This window comes from Argiope bruennichi, chromosome 11, assembly GCF_947563725.1.
Source record: "Argiope bruennichi chromosome 11, qqArgBrue1.1, whole genome shotgun sequence".
NCBI classification, from domain to species: Eukaryota; Metazoa; Arthropoda; class Arachnida; order Araneae; family Araneidae; genus Argiope; species Argiope bruennichi.
In genome coordinates this window covers 77,367,570-77,391,709 of record NC_079161.1, presented here as the reverse complement: position 1 = coordinate 77,391,709, position 24,140 = coordinate 77,367,570, and the positions used below count along the sequence as shown (strand labels likewise).

General features: G+C 29.4%; 1 protein-coding gene across 1 annotated transcript in view; it reads right to left on the bottom strand.

Annotated features, from left to right (window-relative positions):
- LOC129957645 (maltase-glucoamylase-like) overlaps positions 1-23,407 on the bottom strand; it is an 84,361-nt gene extending 60,954 nt beyond the window's left edge. The window contains exons 1-3 of the mRNA XM_056070081.1: positions 23,264-23,407; positions 16,129-16,279; positions 11,978-12,207 (exon numbers count right to left, since the gene is read on the bottom strand). Coding sequence (XP_055926056.1) covers positions 11,978-12,207; positions 16,129-16,279; positions 23,264-23,293 — 411 coding nt within the window. The 5' untranslated portion in view covers positions 23,294-23,407. The remainder of the gene's footprint in view (positions 1-11,977; positions 12,208-16,128; positions 16,280-23,263) is intronic.
- Between the last annotated feature and the right edge of the window lie 733 nt (positions 23,408-24,140).

Sequence of the window (24,140 nt, the reverse complement as noted above, 5' to 3'; positions counted from 1 at the left end):
GTAATCATATTATAAAAATGGCTTTGTTTCAGTAAAAAATATTATTATATTAATTGCAGATTCATCCTTTCCACTTTAATTTAAAGTATAAATTCTACGGGAGCTAACAGAAAATGAGAGAGATACATATTACGTTATGACTGAAGGCCTTTATAATATTATGAATGAATTATATGATAATCAAAATTTGAAGTTTTAAAATATTTTTATGAAGAAGCTATTAAAGTAGGAATTGCATAAAATATTTAATTATTAAAATTTTAACGAACATTAAGATTGGCGAACCGGCTGGTTGCCAAAGGTGGCTAGTTATAAAATGAAGAGAGCTAGCTAGATAAGATTCGCTATGCAGATTTTATGTCTATCTACACTTGTCAAATTTTGTGCCAAATTCAGCAACAGGTTGACTGTCTGTCGGCTTGGGTTTTCAGAAATAAGTAAATGCAATAATTCACAAATAAAATGACTTAAATATATCAAATTTTATATGAAAATTTGAAATTGCAAATGCAGTTTTATGTCAAATTTTTCTTTCAATAGGTAAAGAAAACCATGTCAGTTCGATTTTCGGATACTATTAACGCAGGGATTGATCACCAAATAACTCGCCAAGAATGACACAATGGATTATTTAGAAAGGCTAATAGGCTTTTGTAACTATAGTACGCCAGTGACTATTGAATGACATATATATTAGAGAGTATGCGAGAGAGTTTTGAGGAGACCACTCTTCTGGTTATTTGAGCTCTACCACACTACTCTAAGAATTAAATAAATATCATGAGTCACTCAGAAGTACTATCCAAACTTCACTGGTATTGTGATAAATACCGTTACGAATCTGTGATGATGCTTCCCAGCATAGTTGGTTCCATAGGAGGTCCCAGAGCTTGGCGACCATTTGGCGACTTGTCGACTTTGGCGCCAAAATAGATTATACCCGAAACATCGAGAATTTTCCCGATCCGTCTAGTAGGAACCGAGGTACGTCTCGAACGTTCCTAATTGGTTGAGAGGCTTCTAGCCCCGCTTCCTGAGACCTATAAAAGGAGGCAGCCGCAGCTGCCAGAGTAGTCGTGAACCAGAGAGTAGTCGAAGAGTAGTCGGAAGCGACAGAGAAGAGTAGTCGGGATCGACGATGAAGAGTGGTCGGAATCGACGGTGGAGAGTAGTCGGAATCGACGGTAAAGAACTGGCCTTCCAGAGATAAGCGGAGCAGTGGCGGAGTCAAGCTAGTGCTGAACTAAGCTGTGCGCTACTGTCTGCAGTAGAGTCTTGTTGTATGCTGCTGTGTATGCTGTTGTATGCTGCACGTCTCGGCTGAAGATAATCGTCTTCTATGCTGTAAATAGTTGTCGTCTTTGTGCTGTCCTGTGTGTCTTCGTGTAAATGAACGTCGTTGTTTTATTTTCTACTGCCGCCTGCTGTTTCAGCGTTCTCCACACCATATAACTCCCACTATCCAAACGAACCTCGGGAAATTTCGTAACAATACATTGCTGGTGTCGTCTCGAGGTGAATTTTCCTTACTATTCTCGACAACAGGTTCTTCTGTAAATCCTTGTTCTGTTGTCTTTAATTTTCTGGAAAAAAGTAAAAAGAAATCCTCACCCATACACCCTCGGACATTTTTCATCATTCATTGCAGTTATTGTTCTCAAAAATCAGCTCATGTATCGTTCTTTATTTAATTTCACGTTCTGTTATCTTTTTGTCTGTCGTTTAACCAAATGCCTTAAAACCAAATATGGGTCTTACGCCCCCCTCCCCCCAAAAAAAATTATTTGTCGAAATAAATCATTTCCCCCAATTTATCAATTATCTGGCATTCATCGTTACTTTAAAATATTTCTTTTAATTACTATTTGCATATCTGGATAACTAATATTATCCTCATTACAGTTATTTCCCATTCATAATATTCTCGGAAGGGAAAGCTTCCAGAACCCAGAACACTACAATCTGTTTAAGTGATGAGTAACAGTATAAGAACAGAATATGTCTTTAAATTGAAAATAAATAAAGATAGAAAAGGTCAAAAATTTATTAAATTTGAAAATTTTAATTTCGGTTATGAAGAATCACTAGAAAAACTCTTCTACGTTTAGAAGATAGAACGATAAGATTATAAAAAAATTCTTCCTTGTTTCAATACAATGTTGACCTAATAGAGTTTTATTTCCATATTAGGTTGATTCCTTATAGGAAGACTACCCATTGCAATGATTCACTTGAACGACTTTGAGCAAATTTCTGCAGATCTTATCCGATCAAGATCCCTAGAACTCAAAACCACTTTTCGTTCAAAAGTTTATATATACTTGGAATATGCTTCAAGAAATGTAAAAACCTCAGATGAGTTCGTTAATAGGTCATCTAGCTCAAATCGGGTGGAGATGGTGGGTTAGGGGGACGGAAATTTTCATTTCGCTATAACTCCGTTAATATTGAAGACAGAAAAATAGATCAAATTAGCTAAATTAGTGCCTCATTAAGATGAATAACTTTTGTATTTAAAGTTTTTCGATAATTACAATATCTTAGAGTTCAGGGATTATAATTTTCACGCCTTAATTTGACTTTTTCTAAGAACAAGAATTTATGGTGCCAGTTTTGGGATTTTTTTTTTTTTTTTTTTTTTTTTTTTTTTTTTTTTCCATTTCTATAGTTTGAAATTGTTTAAATACATGTGAAATGAAGATTAAAAGTTTGAATAAGACTAATTAAATAAAAATAAAAACGGTGAAATATTTATTGATAACATTATATAACGATCCGTTTAAAAGTTTCCACAAGCTGCGAGCTTTTCAGTTCTCTTTATATTTTATTTTAAAAATGAATCTCGTTATTTCAGATCTTTTGTTAATTCGATTGTCTTTTGTATTGATGTATATCGCATTACTGAGAGTATACTGTATTAAAAAATACTGCAGTAAATAAAAGATAACCATTGTGGCTTTAGCCCATGCATGCATTCTTTTAAAAAATTGCGAAAAAACATGCATGCATTCTTTTTATTGCGAAAAAAGATCGCTAAGATATGCAGTCTACTGTCTATGTCCATGCAATTAAGGCTAAAGTTTTGCAATGGCTTGCAATTAATGCACAAATGTTTTTGTGCGTTACCGAATGAATGTTTTTATTTTTTATTTTTCATCGTTAAATTTTCTTTTATTCCAACTAATAATTATAACTGAAATATTTAAATACGCATACGATAAGATTTAACATTAATTAAGAAAAGCAGACGATTTTTTTCCTCCATTATGAATAAAAAATTAAACGAGAAATTCGTACTTTCTATAATGAAACATTATTGTTTGCATTTAATTGAAAGAAGAAAATGTGCAAAAGATATTTAATTTCTTCAAATATATTCAAAAAACAGAGATTCATTATAGTAATAATTATAATTGAAATATTTAAATACGCATACGATAAGATTTAACATTAATTAAGAAAAGCAGACGATTTTTTTCCTCCATTATGAATAAAAAATTAAACGAGGAATTCGTACTTTCTATAATGAAACATTATTGTTTGCATTTAATTGAAAGAAGAAAATGTGCAAAAGATATTTAATTTCTTCAAATTAGAAATAAATATTAAGTTAATAGTCAAAGAATCAAAAAGAAAGATTAACTGAATCCGGCCCGAAGACTTTTTCAAGGGTCACCCTCAGGCAAGGATTCAAACCAGGGATTTTTTCTGTGAGGGGTCTGACTTTTCGTCCAACAAATTGACCCCTCGTGACCCGAAAATCCCAGAAAATTGAGGTTTTAGAGATAAATTAGTATCACAAGATTAAAACAAGTAAAAACACTAGCAAAAAACAAACCAAATAAGACCACAGCAAATCAAACCACAAGATACGTGAAAAAAAGTAATATAAACACAAGGCAAATTACTTACAAAATGAAAGTACAAATCTGAAGAAAACTACTTGAGGTTAAAACGTGCTATTGTAGATGTATTTCGTTGAACTAAACTAAGATTTAATTTTTCCACGTTTACAGCTATATCCGCCTCCCACGTTTCGTCATAATGTATCGTCATCAAACTTGAAGCGCCATCTATTGAATTAAAACTCAAAGCTAACAAACCAGAGGAAGTCAGAAATTAAACAGACCTTCTCTTATCAAAACTTCTATATTGCAAAAGTTTTTGGGAAATTCGTTAATAGTTAAATTTTTAATGAGATTGTTTGTTGCTAAGATATAAGAGCTTTTATTATTGCAAATTTTTTTAATTCTGTTAAATTGTGAAAATATCAAATTTTTGAAAATTTTAGAGTTTAAATTAGAATGGTAGTTACTAAGTTTAATTATTTTAAAGTTAAATTCATCCCTTTTATCATAAATACCTATCAAAGTTTTTCCATTGTCAATTTCTATATTTAAATCTAAATAATTAGCTTTAAGTTGAATTTCGTTTGTTTGAGTTAAAACTAATTCTTTTGGGTAACAATTAATAATATCATTAGGATTATCCACATTTAACAAAATTAAGTCATCAATATATCTCCAGCCTATTATTAAGTTAAGTTTAATTATTTCTTTTTCATAATAATGTAGGAAAATATTGGCTAACGCACTTGAAAAAGTTGTTCCCATTGGAATTCCTTTTTCTTGTTTATAAAAATTTATTCCGTTAAAAACATAGTTTTCTTTAATATTAAATTTACATAACTCTAACCAATTAGTTTTTGTAATAATATCTCTATTTAAATATTCTTCATATATATTAGTACAGACATCTATTAACTTTTCATGAGGTAGATTAGTGTATAAATTTTCAAAATCATAAGTATTAAGCTTATTAAAATTGTTATCCTTTAGAAAGTCCAAAATATCTTTGTTACTATTGATAATAAAATTATCTTCCTCTTTAATTTTGTTTAGGACAATTTTTAAGTATTTAAAGAAATGTTTTCCCGTATAGTAATTGTAACTGCCAGTGCTACAAGTTACGAATCTAAAATTTATTGGTTTTTTATGAAATTTTATTGTTGGGAAGAGGTAAGGGTAGTTTAAAGAGCAAGTTTTTATTTTAATTTTTTTAGCGAAAGCTAGCATCCTTTTATCCAATTCTTTTTTCCCGGTGTTAATTAATTTGTAAGTTGAATTAGAGTTATATTCCTTAGTTAGAAGTTCTTTATAATAATATTTACAAATTAAACCGAAATTATTTGCCGATTTATCTATTACTGTAATAACAAACCTCTCTTTTAAATTTTTTATTTCTTTTTTCAAAGTTTTGTTGAAATAAATTCCTCGTTCTTTAGTTCTAACGTTGTCTGCATTAAATTCTGTTTTAATGTCTTCTAAAATCCTTACTTTCCATTCTCTGAAACCTTCTGGAGGCCAATGGTATTTCCTAGATAATTTGGAAATAAAAATATCCAAATCTTGTCCGATAGAAATTAAGATTTTTTTATTGTTAACTTTTTCTCTTAATCTAAATTTCGTGCCCCTTTCCATCAAATCTCTTAAAGAGTTAGAATCTATAATTTTTAAATTCCCTGTTATAATATGTCCTTTGTCAGCATCTATATAATCTTTATAAATATCTTTATTACAATTACAGTCTGTCTTGTCTATCTTATTTAAATTTTTGCTATAGTAATTATAGTTACAGATTCTTTTTCTTAAATTTGCTGTATAACTAAATGCTATTGAAGCTATTGCATTATCCTTTAAAGGAAAAAATTCTTTATTGTTGTGCATAACTTTAGGTAACTTTAGGTTTTCGAAGCAAATATCCAAAAATCTCACTACACAGTATTCTTTATTTAAATTACTTTTAGTTTTAAATAGTAAATCGTTTTTTCCTATATTAAGCTTGAATTTGATAAGATCTAGAATTATGTATTTAGTGAATGAATTTTCAAACTTTAAATCTTCAAATTTGTTATTAATAAACCATCTAATTTTATTTTTTCTAAAGCCAAATAGATATTTCTTAATTTTAAGAATATTTTCATTATTATGTTCCAAATTACACAAATTTTGAAAATCCTCAGTTACTATATCAAAATTGCCGCCTCTACCTTTTCCTCTCTTAAATCTTTTACTTTTGTTTTCATTATCTAGAAAGTCTTTAAAGATGTTAAGTTTGTTATAAATACAAATGTTATCCAAATCCCCGTAACCTTCTCCATTTAATTTACTATTGAGTCCATAAGGAAACAAAGTTTTTAAATTACATATATAAATATTTTCCAAGTCTAATCTTTTATTTAAATCAATAATATTATCTTCCAGAATGTAAATATTAATGTTATCAAAATTATGACATTGGAAGTGTAGTAGCTCATAATCAAGACTCATTTTTACTAAAGTTTTTAATGGCAGATCTGTGGCCATTTACTCGTTTATTTAGTTCAGTACTGGTTTGTCCTATGTAATTCAAATTACATTCTTTGCAATTTAATAAATAAATAAGATTTTTATTTTTACAGAACAATTCCAGATTTGAAATTTCGTTATTAATTTGTTCTTTATTAGCAAGTGGACAAGTCTTACATTTTTTGTTATTACAATATACGATAAGATTTAACATAACGTTATACGATAAGATTTAACATTAATTAAGAAAAGCAGACGATTTTTTTCCTCCATTATGAATAAAAAATTAAACGAGAAATTCGTACTTTCTATAATGAAACATTATTGTTTGCATTTAATTGAAAGAAGAAAATGTGCAAAAGATATTTAATTTCTTCAAATATATTCAAAAAACAGAGATTCATTATAGTAATAATTATAATTGAAATATTTAAATACGCATACGATAAGATTTAACATTAATTAAGAAAAGCAGACGATTTTTTTCCCTCCATTATGAATAAAAAATTAAACGAGAAATTCGTACTTTCTATAATGAAACATTATTGTTTGCATTTGATTGAAAGAAGAAAATGTGCAAAAGCTATTTAATTTCTTCAAATATATTCAAAAAACAGAGATTCATTATAGTAATAATTATAATTGAAATATTTAAATACGCATACGATAAGATTTAACATTAATTAAGAAAAGCAGACGATTTTTTTTCCTCCATTATGAATAAAAAATTAAACGAGAAATTCGTACTTTCTATAATGAAACATTATTGTTTGCATTTAATTGAAAGAAGAAAATGTGCAAAAGATATTTAATTTCTTCAAATATATTCAAAAAACAGAGATTCATTATAGTAATAATTATAATTGAAATATTTAAATACGCATACGATAAGATTTAACATTAATTAAGAAAAGCAGACGATTTTTTTTCCTCCATTATGAATAAAAAATTAAACGAGAAATTCGTACTTTCTATAATGAAACATTATTGTTTGCATTTAATTGAAAGAAGAAAATGTGCAAAAGATATTTAATTTCTTCAAATATATTCAAAAAACAGAGATTCATTATAGTAATAATTATAATTGAAATATTTAAATACGCATACGATAAGATTTAACATTAATTAAGAAAAGCAGACGATTTTTTTTCCTCCATTATGAATAAAAAATTAAACGAGAAATTCGTACTTTCTATAATGAAACATTATTGTTTGCATTTAATTGAAAGAAGAAAATGTGCAAAAGATATTTAATTTCTTCAAATATATTCAAAAAACAGAGATTCATTATAGTAATAATTATAATTGAAATATTTAAATACGCATACGATAAGATTTAACATTAATTAAGAAAAGCAGACGATTTTTTTTCCTCCATTATGAATAAAAAATTAAACGAGAAATTCGTACTTTCTATAATGAAACATTATTGTTTGCATTTAATTGAAAGAAGAAAATGTGCAAAAGCTATTTAATTTCTTCAAATATATTCAAAAAACAGAGATTCATTATAGTAATAATTATAATTGAAATATTTAAATACGCATACGATAAGATTTAACATTAATTAAGAAAAGCAGACGATTTTTTTCCTCCATTATGAATAAAAAATTAAACGAGGAATTCGTACTTTCTATAATGAAACATTATTGTTTGCATTTAATTGAAAGAAGAAAATGTGCAAAAGATATTTAATTTCTTCAAATATATTCAAAAAACAGAGATTCATTATAGTAATAATTATAATTGAAATATTTAAATACGCATACGATAAGATTTAACATTAATTAAGAAAAGCAGACGATTTTTTTTCCTCCATTATGAATAAAAAATTAAACGAGAAATTCGTACTTTCTATAATGAAACATTATTGTTTGCATTTAATTGAAAGAAGAAAATGTGCAAAAGATATTTAATTTCTTCAAATATATTCAAAAAACAGAGATTCATTATAGTAATAATTATAATTGAAATATTTAAATACGCATACGATAAGATTTAACATTAATTAAGAAAAGCAGACGATTTTTTTTCCTCCATTATGAATAAAAAAATTAAACGAGGAATTCGTACTTTCTATAATGAAACATTATTGTTTGCATTTAATTGAAAGAAGAAAATGTGCAAAAGCTATTTAATTTCTTCAAATATATTCAAAAAACAGAAATAAATGCCGGGTTTACACTCGGCCAGTTATAAGACGGCAAATAGGCATTGCATGTGTAGAAAAGGACTGATTTATGTTTGCCACAATTTCATAAGATAAATTCAGGCATTCCATGCTTGGCTATAAATTGTCGTCTTAGCGACTCTGAATTTTTCTTTTTCACGAGAAGAAGTAGAAAAATATTTTCTATTTTAGTAGAAAAATATTTCCTGTTTTTTGCTTTTAAATTTTTTTTTCATTTGTATAGAAATATCGAATTGCAAAGTTCGATTTGGAGTGAAATATCCATTCAATAATTCAAAAAAATTGAATTATTCTTATTTTTTAAAAGCATCCACATGCATATGTTCTTTGGGAAATATCAGTAGCCAATGTTTTCTTTCTTTTTCTAATTTATTTATTTATTCATTTATATGGAAATACTGGAATCGACAATACAAATGGAGAAAAATACCTATTAAATGCAGAATAATACTCTCAAATGTTCCTTAAGAGCATTCTATTTGTAACCCTTCCAACAAATAAAAGCGCTCATAGCTGTTTGGACGGTAATCATATATCTTCAGTCTTCGGTTTCATTGACATTCAAATGGCATTCATTTTGAAACAAATAAAAAGTATGTGAAATATAAAACTAATTTAGGCTAACCCAATTATTTCTTGCTTAAAATTTTAACCAATCGTCAATGTATTAAAAGTATTTTTAATATCGGACAGATAATATCTCTCAGTACTTATTAATTAAAGATGAAAAATTGGCGATTCGTTTGCGGTAATTTTTTTAAATCTTTTATATCAATAATTTTGACACCTTTTAATACAAACAGCGTAGACAGGTGCTTGTTTTTTTCTTGTAAATTAGAAGCATGCTCATAAGGTTGCAATGCCAATTTGGTTTTGGTTCTTTTTTTGGCGATATTCACCGTTAATTAATAAGTACCTATCAGTTTTTAAAATCTACATTTTCAATGGTAAATAGACTAAAAATGAAAATCAAGCTTTGCTCAAAGAAATATTTAGAACAAGTGCAAAAGAATTCTATACCTCTGAAATGTAACAGAAAACTTCATAATAATAAAATGAAGAATTTTCATGAAATATCCGAATAACTATATTTAAAAACGATGTAATTCAAAGCATCGAATTGAAAAAAAATCAGCAGAGATGGTCTCCCAAAACATCGCACACTCTCTAATAAAGATGTTATTCCAATAAAAACCGGGGGCCGCGATAGTCTGATGTCAAGGCCTCGCCTTCGGGACCGGAGGATTCCATGCTCGAGACACGATTCCACCAACAAACCATCGCGTAAGCTGGCCCAATGCACAGAAAAACCACTGGGGATAAACATCCTCCCGCTGGTGTATTGTGGAAATTTGCAAAGAGGGATGTCACTCAAGTGTCGTTCCCATCATCTAACCGTGGCTCAAAATTATGAGGTCCAATCTAAAATAGCCCTAGTTTTCCTCTAAAATGGGACGTTAATATAACTAAACTAAATTTTGAAAGCCTTGTATGGCAATAGCGCACAATACTTACAAAATATTAACATTTAGCTTGGATTTATCATTTATACACAATCCAGCGATGCTGCCAGACGATTAATTCATAGCATATAGTCAAAAGTATCCAAAAAATCGGATATCGGTCCCAGACACGTTTTTCCAAACCAATTGAAACAAAAATTTGACATAAAACTATACTTAAAGTCGCAGAACCATGTTTCCGATATTTAAGTCATTGGTTTTAGAGTTGTCACGTTTACATGTTTCTGAAAATACAGACAGACAAATGGTCAACCCCTTTTTGGATCTCACACAAAATTTGATCGGGGTTAATATTATAAATGTTAAATCTGTGTACTGAATTTTATCGATCTAGCTCTCTTTGTTTTGCAGCTATCGTGTTAAATTATATTCGTACAACCGGACAGATAGACTTTCTCAGAACGGATTTTGCCCAACATTTGATAGAAATCTAGAAATTTGGCTTTAAGCTTGTATGCCAAATTTCATCAAATTTGGATTTAAGCTTGTATGCCAAATTTCATCCGTCTAGATTAAATCGTTTTTTGAGTTATCTTCATCACAGACAGACAAACGGACGGACATTTCCCAAAAAAAGTGTTTTCCGAGATGAGGGAGGTCAAAAGTATGGATATTCACCAAAAGCTAGAGTTCGAATTTTTCGACAATTACTATACTTTCTCTATTGTTCGAGAGAAAAAAAATGAGATTATCTATACTTATATAAAGCTCCATGTGTGTGTGTGTGTTGGCGCTCTACAGGCCAGACCGTGTGACCTACAGCTACTAAATTAGGTACATGTATACCTTGGAGGTCGGGAATGTGCACCTGGGGTCCCTTTTTTTGAACTTTTAATTAGAATTTTAATTATGAATTAAAAACTAACTTTCCCGCCAAAAAATCTTCATTTCCCCACCGCCAAATGAGTAAGGCTTCAGTTTTATTCCCACGCTCATAAGGTTAGGCTTAACATCTTTCGACCGATTATTTCAAACGATTCTGTTATTTTCTTAATGTTTGATGCATTTAAAATTAAACATTGTTCATTAATCGATCTTTCAGATTCATTCGGAAGTACTTTTGAATTAAAATAACACAGAATAAAGAAAATTAAAAATTTCTAATCTGCACAGCGTTACCCCAACTGGTGTAGAAATATTCACACACTTGCGTTACCATAACTGGCGTTGAAAATTCAATCATGCGCGTTGTGTTCTGACTGTTGACAACTATTTTCGACGGATGTGGACTTGATAGAAATTATTTTTAGGTTAATTGTATGCTTTTGTAATCAAATTGTATTTATGTTAGTTATATATATTTTTGTATATGCTTATAGCTTTAAGCACATAGTTTTTTAAGTAGATTTTTTAACCAGTTTTCGACCGATTATTTTAAACGATTCTGTTTATTTTCTTAGTGTTTGATGCATTTAAAATTTCACATTGTTAATTAATCGATCTGCTCATGATGATTCTGAGATAAATTTGTTGACAAATTCTTGAGATATTACATAAATTAAGAAAGATATTCTTTAGTGCCCATAAGGTTTAAATACTCAGCGACTCTGTTTTCAGTACTCATATATATAAAAAAAATGCTTCGTTTCAGTAAAAATTGTTCTTTTAAGTGCAATTTAACCATTTCCACTTTAATTTAAGGCATAAATTCTACGGGAGTTAACAGAAAAATAGTGTGAGACATATTACGTAATGGCTGAAGGCCTTTATAATGTTATGAATGAATTATATGACTATCAAAATTTGAACCTTTAAAATATTTTGATGAAGAAGCTATTAAAATAGGAGTTACATAAAATATTTAATAATTGTAATTTTAACGAGCATTAAGATTGGCGAACCGGCCGGTCGCCATGTGGCGGCTAGTATACAATAAATCTTAAAATTCTTCATTAAAAATTAACAAAGCCTTTTACCTTTATCCTAAGTATTTCCTCGGTGAGATATGTGACCTCAAAAGTAACTAATGGAATGCTCGGTCCATAAGGTGTAGTTTTTGACAAACTGGATAATGTGGCTACCATTCCATCAGCTTGCTTGATAATATCTTCCACTTTGTATCCAAAACTATTTTTCTTCATGTAACAGGACGGGCCGCTTTTGACATTGGCGTATTCACAACCATGTGACGTACAGTCAGACTTATCTAACAAAATACATTATCACTTTTTATTATATAGGTTCATAGAAAGATGTACATTTTACAATATTTTTTTTTCATATTTCGAAATTATCGTTTGGAGCATTTCTTAATCTTAATACAAGTTGGTTTCCTTTAACAATCTTTGAAAATAAGTTAACGTTGTAACATTCCCCGTTTCCCAGTACTGATTTACAGCCAGCTGTGTCGTCGCTGTTACTTATTAAACTCCTCGAAATAGCCAGATGGTGGATTTTTTCACCTGGGCGGTCTCGCATCTGTTCATTAGCGACTACGTTGAAAGACCACATGTGGAATTTCTCGGCAAGAGATATTGATAGTACCTTTAGAGAGAAAGAGGTGTCCAAACATCTGGATGCTAAATGTTTCTCATTGTGAAGGGACTTTCCCACGACCCACTGGCGCCGCTGAGAAAGCATATTGCTGAACCACGATTGGCCGAAACAGTGCTCAAATGATCAATGTAAATTAAGAAGAGGAGATGGTCGCCGAAATAAAGTGCGGATATTTTTTTTAGGAGGAGAGAAGAAACAAATTGCAGGCGGACTGTTGGACTACGCCCACGAGTTCGGATTCCGAGAACCAACTGAGTTTCAAGAAAGCCTTCGACTTTGACTGTTGTATCTCATACTACAGGTGTAAATAACTATTTATTTAACCAAGATTGGAACAAGTTGTTCTTTGTATATATCGGGTTGTAAAATAAAGAATTGTCTGGAAATTCTGCTTCGTTATTTGATCAGTTTAGATCAAGACATTACAAGGTTTGAAATTTATCGTTTAAAGATTTTAGTGACCATTTGATATTCTATTATAACACAATTAAGCTTTGGAGTTTTTATCATTGTGAGAATTATTAAACTAAGGTAGTACATATTTTGTTTATTTGGCTATCAGACCAACTGATGATCAATGTAAAATGATCAATGTAAATTAAGAAGAGGAGATGGTCGCCGAAATAAAGTGCGGATATTTTTTTTAGGAGGAGAGAAGAAACAAATTGCAGGCGGACTGTTGGACTACGCCCACGAGTTCGGAGTCCGAGAACCACTGAGTTTCAAGAAAGCCTTCGACTTTGACTGTTGTATCTCCTACTACAGGTGTAAATAACTATTTATCTAACCAAGATTGGAACAAGTTGTTCTTTGTATATATCGGGTTGTAAAATAAAGAATTGTCTGGAAATTCTGCTTCGTTATTTGATCACTCTAGATCAAGACATTACAAGATTTGAAATTTATCGTTTAAAGATTTTAGTGATCATTTGATATTCTATTATAACACAATCAAGCTTTGGAGTTTTTATCATTGTGAGAATTATTAAACTAAGGTAGTACATATTTTGTTTATTTGGCTATCAGACCAACTATTACTTCTGATAATATTTTGATATTTGATTTCTGATAATATATTGATAATACACTATTCTGAAAATATTTATGCATGAAATAAAATTATATTTATTTGGACGACGATGTCACACCAGTGATAGTGGTTTTTTTGACGCAGCACCCGATCTCAACGAATCACAATCTCCAGACCTAATTTTTAATTAATTAAAGCCTTGTTGCTATTGATTTAACCTTATGATCTTGAATATTAACAGTAATTACTTAATAGAGATGTGCTAGAAAGGAATATGTTTATTAAAATTCATCATGATATGACGACAATATCTTGCTTTCATCAATATAAGGAAGAGATGACTAAAAATTTAGTAAATTTAGTAGTTAATTTTTTTATTAAAATTTAGTAGTATTTTTATAAAATATAAAATGAATAGTCATAGAAATTAAACCGTCCGACCGCTGACGTATGAGACTTACAATGAAATGATTTAAATTAACCGTAGCACAGAACAAATGGTAAAAATATAACCTTATATACTTTACCGGCAAAATATGTATTCCGGCATTCTATAGAATGTCTAGGCATTGTAGATAATGTTTAAAACTTCCTAACAATATATGAAACGGTTCATAATTCACAAATTTCACTAAGCATTCTGTAGAATGTCAAATGAAAAACCATCAAAGTATGAAATACATCTTCGATTCGTTCCGAATACCATATGGAAAGGGATGTGATTTCTAACGTGTGCCTCAGGCTGAGAATTTTAAATCTTGTGTACAACTTTCTTTTTTCTTTCTTTTTTTATATTTTGAATAAATTTTTTAAATGGGGCTCCAATTAATTTTTTAGAATAACATTTTTTTTTGAAGAATACACTTAATTTATATAAAAGTCCTAAAAGGACATTTTTCATACTTTGCCTAAATAGCATTTGTTATTCTAAAGAGTACGTAGGCATTATATTCAATGCCTAGGGAAAGTTTGTAATAATTTTCATATTTCATACTTTGTCTAAAAAACGCCCGGCATTACATGCAGTGCCTAGGCACTCTATAAAATGCCGGTGTTTCATATTTTGCAGGTAATATAGACATGTGTTCCAACTGTTCGCAATGGGCAATTCTGCTCACCAATCGGAATTGGAAAATTTGAAACACAAATGCTGTTCCTTTTTCTGAAACTCAATTTTCACCACTTTTCAAACCCTTATTATTTTTGCGAGAAGCATATTATTTTTGCTGGCGTCCTGGCATAGGGGTAGCGCGTCTTCCCCGTGATCTGGGCGTCCCGGGTTCGAGTCCCGGTTTGGGCATGGTTGTTCTTCTGTTGTTCTATCTGTGAGATGTGTGAATGTGCCCTCCTGTAAAAAGGGGTTGTGCAAGCGAATGAGTGATGCGCGAGTGGCAAAGTCGTACTCTTGGCCCTAGTTGGCGCTGCTATAAAAAATAAGAGACGTCCCCCCTCAGGCTTAAATCGCTGTCTTCGTAACAGTGGGCTTGTCAGTGGCAAGTGCCATAAGAAACAAACAAGCATATTATTTTAATAATAAATGGCATATTATTTTGTATTTTATTAATAATACATTACACACGTGCAGTTTCGTATTATTCATTTTCCGATCAGGATGCAAATTTTAAGGAAAAATGAAAAGAAAAATCGTTCAAAACATTTAGCGAAATTCATTTTGAAATGAAGTAAACGCTAGAAAAATATCGGAAAATGACATTAAAAAAATAAAAATAGAAGCATTAGTCCTTTATCACCTCATTTAAAATTAATTTCCATGTTGTCTGTACCACGTGGATGATAATTGCGGTATTCTTCTTCCTATAATATGCAGAAAGTGAATTCCACTGGGCTACAGATTCTCAAATTATGATGGAAATACTTTTTGAGATATATGACCGTCTATTAAAAGTATTGTTTGCCAACATATTCTAAAACCTTTCACGCTTTTGCGCATGTGTTAGGATGGGTTTAATTCGTCAAAATAGGGGTGAGAGGAAAGATAAAAGAAGGCGATGTTTACATTTAAAAATAAAATAAACTCAAATTACACGCAGAAATAAAATAAATAAATTTTTGATTTAAAGTAAAATAACACAGTTAAAAGCGACACTGACACTCACATATAAGTGGGAAAAAATATCTAATAGGGCAGAAATCAAGTCAATGAACGATGAAAAATTCCGGGAATGTGCTCGTTATTCTGGGTCCCACCCCTTAGTCAGAGAGGATCGTTGAAAAGTGGTAGTCTCAGGATACTGAAACGAGCAGTACACGAAAGTGGTACAAACAAAATAAAACATAAGTAATTGAAATAAAAGAAGTCTGCGAGTGTTTTATTTCTTTATATTTGTGTGAAAAGTTAATGAGAATTGCGTGTACCATTAACGAATTAAAAAAAAGAATGGTATAGATTATTAGGGTAATAGATCTGGTAATTAGTTTATAAATGGTTAGGATCTGCCCATCACAAGGATATAATCGATTTTCGGTTATCGAATATCAATGATATTGTCGAAAATTCTTAGGTGATTATATGCGACTTACCTCTAAAACCAGGACAGGCAATCCTGTCTTTTGTATCCAGAACTTTTGCTTTCTGCTTAGGGACGAAGACTACCAGCATTATTATGACAAATATTAATGAGACAACTCCAACAGATCCAAGAATAATCCTTTTAACCTTCGACGTACCATCCTGCAAATAAAATAAAATAACATTTATACACAACAAAATAAGTTTGGAAGACAAAATTGCTCATTAAAAGACATCATATCTTTGAAAGACTCATTTGAAAACTTTTCCTTCATTCGAAGGTATCTGGATTATTTTGTAAAGAAATATAATCTTTTTATTGCACTGAGTTTTTTTTTTTTTTTTTTCATTTTTCAATAATATCTTTCCATTTAGTTTCGTTTTCAAATTTAAGTAAATCTTATTTAATTAAAAATAATATTAATTAGTAAAATTTTAATCAAGTAAATTCGTTAATCAATTCATTGTAGTTAAAGAAGAATTCGCAGTAATATAACAAGTTTTTTCCAAAGCCTGCGATCCAATGATTATTGATTTTGTTTATATTATTTTGGCGATAACTGAATAATTTATCAACTTTCATATCAGTTGTCTGCTGTCATATCGATGCAACATTTTCACGCTCTAGATCCAGAAAAGGGCTCTTGTACTACATCGTTTAGAAGCAAAATAACTGTACTGAGGTCAAAAATGTTTGTTTTGTTTTATTTTTGCTTTGTGTAGCAAGAATAACAGCTTGAATCTCCAACTCTAGCTGAACGAGAACTTACTTTTTTCTCTATTTTGGGAAAACGATGACTTGATTCGATTATCGTATTATTATTTTTATGAGCATATATTTCTTTTTTCTTTTGTTAAAATCCACAAGGGATTAAAAGTTTACCATTCCTATAACTTTTAAGGGTTCGGATGGTTCTTCTTAGAGATTAAAAATGTGCAGAATCAAAACTTTCTTGCCATTCAAAATCAGCTTTGAGGGAGGTGAAGTCTTTAAAAGATTGTGGACTTATAAAGGTGCCACTAGCTTTATAATTCATTCGGAAAAGAATAAATTAAAATAAATGCAATCTAAAAGATTTTAAAAACAGTTTTTTGTTAGGGTACTAAATAAATACATTTTAAAATTTATTATTTGTGTTCTTCTGTAGCAGGCATCGCCTCTCAAATTCACTATCAGATAATACTATACACTATACGAAAATTAGAACGAAAGAAAAATCCTTTTTAGAATTATATTGTTTTATTTGTAAGCTCAATGGATAAAAACTGTATATATTCGATAGTATGTAATGTGGTATACGATATTTGCACCCTAAATTCAATTTTCTATTAAATTTCAAACTAAAAAAAAAATCAGGAAAAATTGTTTTTCTCCATCAATGAAAATGATAACTCAAGATCCAGATAAGACAAAATATGTAAATTGCAATAGTGTACGAAATTTAAGACTCTATTTGTTAATAAATTAACTGTCTGATAATTTGTCTATTTATGTATACGTGAGCTGGCTAATGTAACATTATAAGAAGATAGATATTAATTTAAGATTACCAGCAGAATAGAATTCAGCAAAATTATTTCAGTAACATTATTAAAGTTGAAGAGTAAAATTCAGTCAAAATGTCCTATAGTTTACTGCAATATATGTGCCAATTTCCAAACTCTCTGAATTGTAGTTCATACTGTTACGAATCTGTGATGCTGCTTCCCAGGATAGTTGGTTCCATCATCAGAAAGACTGTTTTACAGTCATCTGTATTGGAAGGAGTCCGGGTATCGCGTCTTAAATCCCAGAGCTTGGCGACGAATTTGGCGACTTTGGCGCCAAAATAGATTATACCTGAAACATCGAGAATTTTCCCTATCCGTCCATTAGGAACCGAAATAAGCCTCGAAAGTTCCTGATTGGTTGAGAGGCTTCTAGCCCCGCCTCCTGAGACCTATAAAAGGAGGCAGTCTGCAGCTGCCGGAGTAGTAGGCAGAATCGACGATAAAAAACGAGTCTTCCAGAGATTAGCGGAGCAGCGACGTAGTCAAGCTAGTGCTGAACTAAGCTGTGCGCTACTGTCTGCAGTAGAGTTTTGTTGTGTGCACGGCTCGGCTGAAGATAATTGTCTTCTCTGTACTGTATATAGTTGTCGTCTTTGTGCTGTCCTGTGTGTCTTCGTGTAAAAAAACGTCGTTGTTTTTTTTCTACTGCCACCTGCTGATTGAGCGTTCTCCACACCATATAACTTCTACTAGCCAAACGCACCCGGAAATTTCGTAAAAATACTATTAAAAAATACTAAAAATCACAATATTCTTTAGCTTGATATATGATTTCATAGAGCAGCGCCATCTATTTAGAGTCGTATTTCTAACTACAGACACATAGTGCTAAGCATACATATTTGACATGATCTGAGTGACAGTATGGTAGGCGGCGTCTATTAGTTTGATTTTTAAAGGAACACTACCTATTGCAGTGATTCTCATGACTCGACTTTGGTATTCTGTATTTCTGCAGATCTTCTCCAAACATGGTTATTAAAAACCAAAACCATATGAGTCATCTAGCTGAAAGGGGGTGGAATGGTGGGGAAGTTGAAAATTTCATTTCGCCATAACTTCCTGAATATTGAAGATAGAAAAATAAAACCAATTAGGCAGATTGGCGCCTCATTAAGACGAACATCTTTTGTATTTATAGTTTTTCATTAATTCCAATATTTTAGATGTTATGGGCTAAAAAGTAATTTTCAAGCCTTAAGTTTGACTGTTTTTAACACCAACAATTTATGTTGGTAGTTTTGAAAAAAAATGAGATAAAATTTTTACTTTTCATTCAATTTTGTAGTTTGAAATTGTTTAAATGCACATGGAATAAAGATTAAAAGCTTGAATAAATCTAAGGAAATAAAAATAAAGAGAAAGATTTAATGACAACATTATGTGAAAACGATCAGTTTAAAAATTTCCATAAGCTGTGTGTTTTTCAGTTCTCTCTGTATTTTATTTTTAAAATGAACTATTACTCGGGAGCTTTTGTTAATTTGATGGTCTTTTGATTTGATGTTGGCTGCATTACTAAGAGTATACTGTATTAAAAATATTGTAATAATAGAAGACAATCATTATGACTTTAATCAAAGTATGGTAGTTTTATTAACGACTGATAACAATTAATCACCGAAAAAAATCATCAAAGATATATTAGTTTATTGACTGTGCGGTTAAATCTTAAGTTTGCTAATGGTATGTAGTTAATAATAAATACAATAATGTAAAAGAATATTTTTCTGAATAACAGATGATAAATTTACGTTTACTCCAATTAATAATTATAATTCAAATATTTAAATGCGCAATAATAAGATCTTAGTTTAGCATTAAATGAGAAAAGCAAACGATTTTTTTTCCTTCAATATAAATGAAAAATAAAGTGATAAATTCGTACTTTCTACCATAGAAAGTGATTGTTCGCATTTAATTGAAAGAGCAATATTTGCAGATGAGGGCTAATTTCTTTAAATAATGTTTAACATGCGGATATAAACTTTCAGTTCTTGCGGATAAATACAAACTTTTGGCATGTGTTAAAAATTTCAAAACTTTTCAAAAAGTATAAATCTAGATTTATATATATATATTTATAATATTTGTATGATATAATTTATTTTTCAATAAATTGTGAATTGTTCAGTAGAGGCATAATTATTATGTATGGTAGCTTCAATTCAAAATATTTCCTTTTTACTTTACCGTATACGAAATATAGATAACGTTTTGCTATCGTCAAATAATTCAAATTCGAGATTTTGTTGAAGCTCTTCGTTTCGGACATCAATATACTGTAACATACGGGAGGAGGGGGGGGATTAATTGGGGGGTAAGCGAGAATGTTTTGGGAAGACCATTCTTGTTGGTTTTTGTCTAACTTTTACTGGAATTTGAAAATAGTAACTTAGAAGTTTTTTTTTTTTTTTTTGATTGAATAAGACAGATTTTTCTGTGTATTTTTCGTGTGCAAGAATACGAAAATCCAAAAACATGATACATTATGGGGGAAAAAAAAGAAGAAAAAGAAATGAAAAAAAAAATATGGTATGTGTTCTTAACAACAAAATTCAAGATATCGATGGCTTTACAGAAAACAAATATTAAACATTGCAATATTTTATGTAAGCATACAAAGAAAGTCTGAGAGCATTATTGATTGTTTTATTTTTATTAGATACATAAAAATCAGTTAAAAAAATAATGCATTTTGATATCATAATATTTTTTATAAGGTATTTTTTTAATCAACTTTTTCCGTATCGGAAATTTTTGTAAATTTTGAAATTCGAAGAGAAAAATTCGTTCTGAATGCTCTTCTGTGGAATTCGTTGACCAAAACTATCGAATTTGGTACATTGTTATATGTGGAATCGTATATGAAGAAAGGATTTTTAGAATTTTCATCAAACATTAATGAAAATGTTAACGTTTTTCCTCAGGAGCATTACATCACATTTCTGTATAATTTTAAAATGTTTAAAAAATATTTAAATATTAACATTTTTTACTTAATAAAACAGTCATTAAATATAATCTGAAATTACACAAAATCTATTTTCGTGCAAGATTATCAGATTTGGATGGCAACGTGACCTATTTCTTTGCATATTATTTTAGCTGCAGGATTTTTCAGGATTTTTTTAGCGGGACTAATATTGATAGATTTTAGAATATATAATTTATATAAAATAACTTATAAATCATATTTATAATAATTTATAATCTTTTAGAATGTATTTATAAATTTAAAAAATTCTTATTTTTCAATATTTTGAAGTACGTACTTTTAATTGTTTTTTTTTCTCATTACTGGATTTATAATTACCCGCGATATCAAACACAATTTTTGTGCACAAAGTATCACTTTTATAGAATTACAATTGAATTTAAAAAACGAATTGGAGACAAACGAATAAATTCTGAAACATGATCATGCTGCGATCTTTCAAACTAGAAAGTCAAATAAATTTTAAATTTTTTTCCACCTCCAGAGCAGAACTCAATATTACGAAATGTTAAAATGACATTTTTGACTGTTCGAATTTCAAGATGATAAACATTACAATAAATGACTTGTTTGTGTTATCAAAAAAGTAAGATAACCAAAAACAAGAAGAAAAAAAAACGAATGAAAAATAAGAAGGATTGTATCGATAAAATGATGCGAACATTGAAAAATAACTTTAAAACTGATAAGCTCTGTGGATTTTCAAACTCGGAAGCTAAAAAATGTAAACTCATTTGTATCTTAAAACATTATTTTTGATTTAAGAAATTTCATAAAGATAGAATAATTCAGCAAAATTGTGCGAAATAAATTACTCATACTATTTAAGCGTTTTTTTTAAAACTCAGATTTAGCACAGAAAGAGAATACAGTGTAATGTTAAAGAACTGGATTATGAGATTTTGATGAATTTTCATACCTTTCCAAAAATAATACTTTCTTTACTATGAATATCTGTGAGCTATTTATATTTCGAAAATAAATTAGCTAAACAAATGAAATTTGATTTACAGTTTAACGTTAAATTGCTGAAACTTAATTGTCAGTGATGTTATGAGTTCTTATATACTTTATTACTCAAAAATGAAAAGAAGTAGAAATTTCTGCCTGTGGTTCTGCCACCAAAATTGTAGATATGCATTATATTTTGGAAGTAATCATTCAAATCAATCGGTTCAAACTATATACCGTGTTTTCTTCATTATGATAAAGTTTATCTCAAAACTGACCATATTGTGAAAATATAAGATAAATTCTAGAGGAAAACATATCTTCTTCGTTTTTTACTTTCTTGCACGTGAAGTATATAAAGAGGAACTATTACAATCATCAAAATATTCGTATTCGAGATTTTATGAATCTCCACGTTTCAAACCTCATTGAATAACTTGATTTTGGAACTATGACTCTCAGTCTGAAGCGATAGCTCAAAAACGTTTTGAACTTGTTGTGTACATGCGTCAACAAAAATAAAATGCAGACAAACTTACTATAAAACTAAATCTTATTACATTATAGATAATATTATCAAATTTACATCAACTTATTTTCATTCAAAATTCTAGCATCGTTTTTAATACAACAAATTAAAAGTTCCAAAAATATCACTGTTGCCAATCTGCATTTCACAACTATTTACAAAATAAAACTTATAATTATTAAAATAATCGTTAGCTCCTTTTAAATAAAATATTTACGATTTATGTCGCAACAAACTAAACGGATGAAATTTTACACTGTGTAGATTTCTCTCAAGTTTTGAACAAACTTCAGTCAGCGGAAGTTTGTCCGACTATCCGAATAAAAGTGAATTCGATGACCACAAAATGTAAAGAGCTTGAAAGATAAAATTGGTACATAAGGTTTAGGATATAAAATATAGATTTTTATCCAATTATGAATCAGTTCTGTCAAACGGTTGACCATCTGACGTTTAATACTTTTGCGTACATATAACTAAAAATCGCGATGACTTAAATATAAGAAATCAGGTATCTGTTTTTGTGTCTACAGTTTTAGTTCTGTATTCGAAATTGTCGGAAAAAAGGCGTTCAAAATGCACATTCGATTCTCTGATAATTATGTAATAACCACATGCCAGCTTTCTAATTAATTCTGATTTCAAACTAATGGTGCCATCTAGGAAGGAATTTATATAAAAAAACTAATTTCAATATTCATTAATATTTGTATTTAAAATATAAATTAAGGACCCAAAAGTCAAAAATAATTAAAATAAAGAAAATCTACTCATTATACACGAATCAAAATTGCTGTTGAAAATTGTTTTTATTATATATTCAATAATATATAATGTATTTAAGTTTAACTTTTAGACTGATTCATATTACATATCATTTTACATTTTCTTTAAAATTAATAACAGAAATTGTTCAAGGTTATTTAAATTTTTTAGGGTGTAAATGTATTTGATACTAATTTTTATTCTTTATGATTATTTAATATGTTATTTAAAACAAAAATTTATCTATACGTAAATAATTTTTTCTTTAAAATTGAAGAAATGTGAAATGTTATAAAAATTATTCTTTATTTATTTATTAGATTTCATAAAAATATTAGTGCCAAAAACTTACTTTTTGTCCAGGAAATCTCACTCTGGCCATGCTGAAACAATGCGTTTGACAAATTTTCTATTCGATATATCTTTCTTCACAGCTCGTCGCGATCACAACAATGGCGTTATGATTCTGGTGAAAATAATCTTGACCTTATTATCTCGAAATTCCAGATGAAAGGTAACACCGCTTTTTTTGTTTCTGTCCTTGCAATAATTTTCGATTTTCTTTTTTCATTATCAGCAGCAGACGATAATGAAAGATAAAACTTTTTCTTTTCCTTGTTAAAAAAAAAAAAGAGTAAGTTTACAGAACAAACAAATTGATTTTAAATGTTATCAAAAATGCTGATAAAATTTAATAATGAATACTATGATAAAATACATCACAGTTAAAATTTAACGATTTGAAACAATTGAAATCTTTCCGAAAACAGTTTACTAAAAAAAAAAAAATCTAAACTTTTTTATTTTCATTTTACAGAAATATCCATCTAAAAAACGTGAAATTTTATTCATACATTGACAATAAATTTATTCATACATAAAATAAACTTTATATAAATTTTAAATGCATATATCTCCAAACCAAGTAAACAAATATAGATAATGTTCATTCATAGATTCGAAAAAATCTCCGGTCTTTTGCGCATGCGCTAGACCGCGTTTATTTTGTCAAAATAGGGGAGAGAGGAAAGAAGAAAAGATATTATGTTTACATTTAACAATAAGGTGAACTCAGATTATTCGCCAACTTAAAAGGCGCAAAAAACTTAGAATGACTTGTAATATTGTGGGAAAAAGGTTCTAATTTATAATAAGATTCTTTGGAATAATTTTTATTTACTGTAAGGTGCCTAAAGATTAAATTATAATGAATAAATGGAAAATTTCTG